Here is a 9,550-nt window from a genome sequence, read left to right as displayed (position 1 = left end):
GGGGTCTCAATCACTCCTGAAAATACAATTTAGGTTTTCACTTTCACCAGTTATGAGAAAGCCACATTGGTTGATGCATGGTTATATACTGATGGTGGACCTTATAAGCTTTGCTTCTTTTATTTATTTATTTTATTTTTTTTTTTTTTTGCTGTGCGAGCCAAGTGTAATTTACCCTCTACAGATTTGATTCTTTGATCCTCAATTAAAAATAAGAACATGTATATTTATGTTTTATTATTATCGACAAATAAAAGAAAACCCATATCTATAAATATTTTTGGATAAAAAACAGAACCTTTTCCATTGACTATAATACCCTCCTGTATACCACCAACGACCATGCTCAAATTGAACCACCCCAACCAAAAAGCAAACACTTTGATGGAAATGTATATAACGAAAGTAAATACAAATTAAATTACCAATTTCCCTTCAACGCACCACCTGAAAAAGCCTTTAAGACGAAAAAGCCCTCCACTTATGCATACGTGGATAACCCAGGAGCTGCCAGGTCACGTGGATGCAAATACACACGAAGCCCATGCTTCATGAACAAAGTCAGGGATATCTTCTGTTCGACCCGGTGACCGGGAACCAGTGATAGCCGGTAACGCAACAGCACAGCCGAAGCCACTGACTTCATTTGCAGGTAAGCCAAGTCCTTCCCGAGACAAGTCCTCGGACCGCCATTAAACGCCACAAACTTGTACCCATCTTTTGGCGGTTCGAACCGGTCTCCCCGCTCCGACAACCACCTCTCCGGTTTAAACTCCAAACAGTCCTCTCCCCATATAGTCTCCATCCTTCCCACAGAATAAATCGAGTACGTCACGGTCGAACCGGCCGGCACTTTCGTTCCGTCGGGCAAAACGTCGTCGTTTACGACGTACTTGAAATCCTCCGGTACCGAAGGGTACAATCTCAACGACTCGGCCAATGCCGCTTTAAGATAAATCAATTTGTCGGCTTCGTCGAAGGACAGAGGCTCTTCGAACCATGTTCTAGGATCATCGGGATCGCGCGAATCTTTTAAGGTATTTACTATTTCATTTATGATTTTTTGTTCGACACTTGGGTTGTTCATGACGAGCCAGAAGAACCAGCTGAGAGCGACTGACGACGTGTCTCGTCCTGCGAGGACGAAATTGAGAGCGATTCGCTTGAGGACTGAGCTCGGAAAGTGATTTCCGTCTATGTCTCGTTTCTTCATGAAACGAGACAAGAGATCGTCTGACGGAGACTCTTTCCGAGCTTCCAGAGCCTCGGTCATGTAGTTTTCGACTACGTCGAGGCTCTTTTTTAACCTCATTTCGGCTCCGAACCCCAGTATCTTCTTCAACCGCCATAGAAAACCCGGGTAAAGTAACCGTTGAAGAGTGGCTTCGGTTGCGGAATCAAATGCGTTTGCAAACGGGTTGTCGGGTAAATCGAGGGATAACGTTTCCGGGTCCTTCCCGAATGTGAGTCCGCAAATGTTATCAAAAGTTAAACGAAGCAACAAATCTTGTAAATCTACAGCAATATTTTCGGTTGATGCTTTCGCTAAAATGTGCCATAACCGGGTCTTGATGGTCCGGTTCACCCACCTAGCCATGGCCTGTCGGAGAGTCCGGGTCGTGAACTCGAGAGCGGCGGTTTTGCGCTGGATAAGCCACGTCTCGCCGTCGCTGTTGAAAATGCCTTGACCCAAAAGATCATGAAAGGCGGTTTGCCAAATCGGACCCTTCGGGTAGTTGTCGAACCGGGTTCGGAGAATGTGTTCGATGTTTTTCGGGTGACAAGTGACTGTGTAAAACCCTTGTTTACGAGCAAGAAAAGGTACACAGATGGTGGAAGTCTGGTACGTGGCGGCGGCGCCGGTGGAGCGGAGATTTTCGGATATCCACTCGTGGAAGCGCCGCTGGTTCAGGAAAAGAACCGGGAGGCTGCCCACGAAAGGCCAGACAGGTGGACCGGTGAGGCGGCGGGCTAAGAGGTAGAACCAGAGGAGATATGCTGACGTGGCAGCAATGACAGTGAAGAAGAGAAGTGGGTTTTCCATGTGAGTGGTGGTGGTGGTGGTGGTTGGAGGGTGGGTGGGTGTGGGTGGGTTGGGTTAGTAGACAGAATTGAGGGAGAAAGTTTTGGTTTTGGGAAGTTCACTTTTTGAAGTGTTTATGTAGTGATTCGTGAATGAGAAAGGTGAGAGGGAGAGTAGGGTTATATAGAGAGAGAGAGTGATGATTTTGTGAGAAAGGGTTTAGGAGAGAACTGTTGGGAAAATTGTGGGAAATGGATTCGGGGGTTGCCGTTTGGTTGATAGGAACTGTGCAGTGTGGATCTTGAATCACGTAAGAAAGAAAGAAAACCATGCAAATGTGAAGTAAAGGTAGGCCGGTGGGCCTACTACAAAACTTCTCCACTGCAAGACGACAACACTTTCTCTTTTAACACGTGGTGTTTGTGACATAATCAAGGGTTGGGTTTTATTACCTACCAAACAAAATGCTAAAAACAAAAAATATATATATAAAAAAATGTATTAAATTATATTGAAATGTATAAAAAGTGTATTGAAATTATAAATTGCTGGGAATGGTTTGTCTCTAGTTAAACTTTTAATTAGATCAGACAGATAAGATTTCTCATCGATAAAAGTTATTAAACAGAAGACTTTTATCAATGAAAGTTTTTTAAAAAAATCAATTAGGTCATATTTTTACAGTTTTATGGTTAACAACTCTTACCGGTTAGAGACCTCAATTGTTTAATTCAGTTCAATTTTTAATTAGAAACAAGCTAAATCCTAAATTGTTTATCATGTTGTAGTATTTATTGAGAGCACATAGGATTCTCATTAGTAGTAGGGACCCATATACAATTAAGACTAATTATATTATCAGTGACAAAAATGTTAGAAATTCAAAATATTCTATCAAAAAAATTATCAAACAATCACATACTACACCTATATAAGTATTTGATAGATTTTTTTTCCTAATATTTAGATATCTCTAACATTGCTCTATTAGTAATGCTAAAAACACTAACTTACAATCCACCGCTTGATGTTAGACTTATTTAAGATTGTGTATTGTTAATATATGTTTGTTAGTAGACTAATAAGTTCATTATTATTGGATAATTTCCCATTATTGGATCCATCGCCTATGAGATCCACCTAACATTATGTTTATTTGTTAATACACGAACAAGTGTTTGTAACTTTATTAAAAATCTTAGATAAACTAATAAATTTTACAAATATTTTTGAGTAAATTAAACTAATTTCCCTCAAAGTTTGGAGGATATAAACAAATCTTACAGTTTTAATATAATTACACTGACATCCTTTTTAGTAAGGTCAAAAAGATTGGTATTAATACAAATGGTGTGAAGACAAAAATAAATAAAATAAAATAAAATGTATATTTCAATATAACAGATATGACAATATTATTTTTGTCGTTCATATAACAAACAAATTTCTAATGAAAATGAAACTAAGTTATATGAATTAAAATATTCAGAGAGTTCAAAGTAATTATATTAAATTTATGAGACTTACTCTAATTTCTTTAAACCTCAACAAAGGACAATGTAATTTATCCAATTTATGCAAAAAAAAGTTTAATTCATTAATATGACAATATTAAATTATTGAAGTGAGTTAGATTTCAAATGTTCTTATAGTTTGTATAATATTACTTTTTCATAGAAAAATATTTTACAAATAAGTTTTTTTTATACCTAAAATTCATACAAAATTATGTGATAATGATATTTTTACAAATTTAAATTACAATTATAATAATTTTGCTTTGAAATGAAAAGACTATATAAAAGGCCATATCATTATGCAGAAAACTTTATTGGTATAGCATCACCCTCTATATTATTAGAAGAATAAAGATAGTAACATGTATATTTTTGAGGCAGAGGCATATTTAGGTCACGTTTGAAAACTTGATTTTTTAATCAAAAAAATTAAAAAGTCATAAAAATAAACAAAAAAAAAAGACAAATTTATAATTTGGTAGGAAAGAGATAATAACTAATGAATTACTGATGAAAAATAGTAAAGATATTATGTGAATTAAAATCTTGATGGACACTGTTATTGTTAATGTAAAATGTAAATTGTAAAATGTAAACTACCATCCACCTACCACCTCCACTACCACCCACTCCACCCACCACCTCCACTACCACCTACACCTACCACTACCACCTACCACCTTCTCTTCTATATATACAGTTGTAATATACACTACATACATCAATCAATACACATCAATCATAATACATGCAATTTATTCTCTTTCTATCAAATTATCTTACATGGTATCAGAGCTAGGTTAAGAACCTAGTATTTTCGTTCCACCGGCGGGCGGCAATCTCGCCTTGGCCGCCCGCCGGACAAACCCAAATTTCCCTAATTTCTTCTTCAATGACAGAACACACCCAGCACACCCAACACAGACCACACACACACAGATACACATGGACAACACATTATACACACACCATGCACACATACACACACGGGAACACACATGCACAGACATAGACAACACACACCAAACCCATTTCTCTCTTCTCTATCTAGACATTCCTAAGAGCATCTCCAATGCACTAGGCATATAATATTTATTAGTTAAAATGCCTAGTGTGATTCATTTTTTTCAATTCCAATGCACTAGGCATATGATTAGGCATTTTGGCTCAACTCATATTCACTAGCTACATGTAGCTAGCCTTCAACGCTAGGCAAAATGTATTCAATCATTAAGATCATTTCCCTCCATCTTTGTTGTTGACGTGGCATTCTGTAAAATTAATAGTATTTAGATAAACAGCTAAAATAAAGAGCATGGTTGGAGTAAAAATATAAAATAGTTGATAGGCAAAATAAAATATATACTTTATAGTAATATTTAGATAGGTAAAATGCCTACTACCGTTGGAGATGCTCTAAGCTGCTTTCTCTCTAAGACACACACCAAACATGCAACACACCTCTCTCTCTCTCTCTCTCTCTCTCTCGACAGATTTGAGAGTAAAAAAAAAAAAAAAAAAGAGCAATGGCATCATCACCAACAATGGAGTCACTGATTCTGCAACTCCACAGACATCTCCGCCGTGAAGTTCGGCAACTTCAAGCTAAAATCCGGCATCTCCTCTCCCATCTCCACCGACCCCTCTGGCCACCTCCAATCTCTCTCTTCTGTTCCATCACTCGACCAACCTCTCTCTCTCGGCGATCGACTCTGCTGAGCCACGACAACGATTTCAGCTGCATCGGAAACTCGTCACTGGGTCACCACATCATCTCTCTCAGATCGGCGGTGGGTTCTTCTCTTTCGATTAGCATCATGATCGCCGGTGTAGACGACGCAGTCGAGATCAGATTGGATGGCCTTGACGGCGCACCACATAACTCTCTCTCCGTAGCTGCCATCGTTGGTGTAGGGGTGGAAGAACCCTCACCGGCCGCCTCTCCACCGATCCCTCTGGCCACCTCCACATCCTCTGCAATGACTCTGGCATCGCATTTGTTCACGCTGAAGCCAAACACATATCTGTGTTCCACCAAACACACCACAACAAAGCTTCCAATGTTACTCTAAAATATTATCCCCACTCATCCACCACCCCACTTTCTTTTTCTTTTTTTTATTTTATTTTTCGTAATCATTATCAAATATTATCTCCACTCATCCACACCCCACTTTCCTTTTCTTTATTTTATTTTATTTTTCGTCATCAAAAAAAAAAAAAAAAAAAAAAAAAAAAACCCTGCCGACCTCACCCGGAAGCACATGTTTTCCACTGGCAGTGTCCCCCTTTTGCACTCCACTTTCTTTCTTTTATTTTCTTTATTTATTTTTTTTTTCATTCAAAAAAAAAAAAACCATTGCAGATTTTCCCACCACCGTGGGCCACGACCCACGTGAACCAATCTCTTTTTTTTTCCCTCACTCTCTCGTTTTGATTTCACATCTCTTCTAATTCTTTCTTTTTTTTTTTTTATTTCTCTTTCACTTTATTTTTCATCTTTTTTTCATTGTTATTTCTTTGCACCAAAAAAAAAAAAAAAAACAACAACAACAACACAGAGGAAGAAGATGAACTTATTTTATTCATGTCGGGGCTCATCCCGATCACCATTTTACACCACACAAAAAAAAAAAACAACAACAACAACAACAACAAAAACAAAACCAAACCAACACAAATCGGCACAGTGGGATTTTTCTTCTCTACTCTGCCGCCGGTCTCTTCTTCTTGCTTCCGTCCTGGGCGGCCCTTGCCGGTGTTGCCGCCGTGTTTCCCACTCCACTGGGCATGATCACTACTCTCTGCTCCTCCACTGCAGCATATGGCGGACCTCCAAACCGGAACATCATGGTGGCCTTCCGCTTCAGCTCCTTATTTTCCGCCTTTAGCACACTTATCTCTGCTCGCGCATCCTTATACATGCGTTGGAGCAGAGCCAGCTGGGAGTTTAACTGCTGCACCTCATTTGTCCTACTCTGCAGCCAGTTCGACAAGTTTGTGACTGCCGTCATGGTCTCCACACATGACTTCAATGTATACTGACTAGCCTCCACATCCGACTGCACTGCCATTCTTTGCTCTACCGACCGCATCGGAAAGTTCAATGGAGCAAAACCAGAGGTGTTTGGTTGAGGTTCACGGGCCCCCACACCAGTTGTCTCTCTTGTTGACTCGTTGAGGTCGGGAAAGAGGGTGAGCAGACCGCGGGAAGACGAAGCCATTTTCTAGGCAACAGAGTGTTACAGAGTCTCTCTCCCAGAAACGACAGAGTTTTTTTTCAGAGGATTTTTAGCAGGTTTTGTCTCTGCCTCAGCCACAGTATCCGCCTTGGTTTATATCGACACTGACGACGCGGCCGACACGCCACTCTGTCGCTCACGTGCCTCGCCGCGTCTCCGGCTCACCTTTTGATGGCTCGACACTTTCTGTCGGGCACGCCTTTTGATGAAGTGGGCGCGCCTTTTGAGGGCGCGACTTTTGAGGGCTCGCTATATATATCTCCATGTATATCTTTTGGGCAGCCTATATACACACTCATACAGTGTCTTCTACACCGGTCCGCTTTATCAATCTCTTTGTTTCCACCTCAAATAGGTTTCTATCTTCACACCTATTTGAGTTTGAGGGGGGGTTATACACAGTATCATGTATAAGTCGCTCATGGCGCACTCCCTAAGTCGCCCCCTTGGTGCACCACCACAACCTGCTACTACGGTCCGACATGACCCCATAAACTGTCCCGACATTGATTCCGGTCAGCTTCTACACCGGTCCGACATGACCCCATAAACTGTCTTCTACATCGGTCTGACACGACCACACAGTGTCTGCTACATCGGTCCGACATGACCTCGTAAACTGTCCTGCTACATCGGTCCGACATGACCTCGTAAACTGTTCTGCTACATCGGTCCGACATGACCTCGTAAACTGTTCTGCTACATCGGTCCGACATGACCTCGTAAACTGTCCTGCTACATCGGTCCGACATGACCCCGTAAACTGTCCTGCTACAACGGTCCGATATGACCCCATAAACTGTCTTCTACATCGGTCTGACACGACCATACAGTGTCTTCACCAACGGTTCGACACGACCATACAGTGTCTCCTATCTCATTTTTAATTGTCAGCTTATTTTTCTGTTTTGTTACTCTCTCCAAACTCAAGTTGGCTAGTACCTATCCTCCTTGAGTTTGAGGGGGGCTGTTAATGTAAAATGTAAATTGTAAAATGTAAACTACCATCCACCTACCACCTCCACTACCACCCACTCCACCTACCACCTCCACTACCACCTACACCTACCACTACCACCTACCACCTTCTCTTCTATATATACAGTTGTAATATACACTACATACATCAATCAATACACATCAATCATAATACATGCAATTTATTCTCTTTCTATCAAATTATCTTACAGTTATTATGTAATTTAACCATAATAAAAAAAATGATATTACAAACTTAAACTTAACTACTCAAAAATTATTCATAATTATTATCTTGTGATTCAAATTTATTCTACACATGAATTCTATATTATATAAATTCAATTTCGACTACACAACTCTCATTCAAGATACATAAGTGGAGTTTATAACATTTTTTCTTGAAAACATGTGGACTTGAACATTGGTCATCAAAGCTAGCAAGAATACAACTTTTAAGTACCAATACAGCAAAAACCATCATTTTTTTCCCTGGAAATCCAAACGACCAATATGATTGGCTACACTCAATTTGAGAGCGAGAGGAGTGGTTGGAAGCGGCTTACCCGAATTGAGAAATTGGGTTAATTCCGAAGTCTGAAAAAAGAGTCTAATTGAGGAATGTGATGGAGAAGCTGTGTGTGAGAGAGAGAGAGAGAGAAGCACACGAATTTGAGAGTAGTTAATTTTTTTAAGAGGAAAGGGTTGGGTGGTGTCGCAAGTCAAATATACATTTCCATTCTTTCCATTTTCTTATGGAAAGTCCACACCAACTATTTTTTTATACTTGCTTTGCTTACACATCTATAATATATATATATTCAGTTTGCATTGCATGAGTGAGTATACATCTAGAACAATCCCAATCATTAACCCGACAAATCACTTTTAAACGTAGCCAACTTGTTACCATGGTTTGTCATGACTAGGACTGCAAATGAATAGAGTTGTTCATGAATAAGTTTGTCTCGGCTCGGCTCGGCTTGTTAAGGGTTCAGCTCAGCTCTACTCGTTTAGTAAACGAGCTGAGCTCGAGTTTGAATATTAGGCTCGTTTAGTAAACGAACCGAGTTCGAACTCACATAAGCTCGGCTGGTTTATCTTTATTTAAATTATATAATAAATATATTATTTATATTTAAATAATATAAATAATATTAAAAAAAATTATCGAGCCGAGCCGAGCTCGAGTTTCATTAAAATTAACGAGCCAAGCCATCGAGCCGAGCTCGACCTCAATAAACGAGCTCGATAAGTAAACGAGCCGAACTCGAGCTTAGCATAACTCAGCTCGGCTCGGCTCGTTTGCAGCCCTAGCCATGACAATTTTACAATCTTTTTCACAATATATCTATCATCATCATCATCCTAGTTCACTTTCTTTCTCTCTCTTTTTATTTATTTATTTATTTTATTATTATTATTATTATTTTGTCTTTCTTTCTTTGTTCATCTCACTTTGGTTTTTTGCTTATTTTTATTTTTGCCACGGGTTTTTATCCCGCCCAAACCCGTACTCTTAACTGGGTTCTGGCCTGACTTGTTGGCCATGAGTCAGCTTGTCAGCTCGGCCTACAAGCCTGATAAAAAAGCAGTGAAAAAAAGAAAAATGCTTGGGAGCACTAATTAGTGCTCCCACTAATTAGGTGGCAGTGGGTCCCGCCATTAATGATGTGATATTTTGGTCTTGGAGTTGTATTTTATTTTTATTTTTTTTACTTTTTTAATGCATTAGTGCTATTAGTGGTGGTGTTTTTAGTGGGATGAATCATTGTTGGTGAAAAAAATTA

General features: G+C 39.5%; 1 protein-coding gene across 1 annotated transcript; it reads right to left on the bottom strand.

Moving 5' to 3' along the window:
- Positions 1–277: 277 nt before the first annotated feature.
- Positions 278–2,172, bottom strand: LOC114323827 (cytochrome P450 86A1). Its single transcript, XM_028271507.2, has one exon. The coding sequence runs from the start codon at positions 2,042–2,044 to the stop codon at positions 482–484; it is 1,563 nt and encodes a 520-aa protein (XP_028127308.2). The 5' UTR covers positions 2,045–2,172; the 3' UTR covers positions 278–481.
- Between the last annotated feature and the right edge of the window lie 7,378 nt (positions 2,173–9,550).

This window comes from Camellia sinensis, chromosome 3 (assembly GCF_055761805.1).
Source record: "Camellia sinensis isolate YWXY chromosome 3, ASM5576180v1, whole genome shotgun sequence".
In the NCBI taxonomy this organism is placed as follows: Eukaryota; Viridiplantae; Streptophyta; class Magnoliopsida; order Ericales; family Theaceae; genus Camellia; species Camellia sinensis.
This window is presented reverse-complemented; position numbering and strand designations above follow the sequence as displayed.

Excerpts from the sequence above, each read along its gene's own strand:
- LOC114323827 (XM_028271507.2), bottom strand. The coding sequence starts at position 2,044 with ATGGAAAACCCACTTCTCTTCTTCACTGTCATTGCTGCCACGTCAGCA.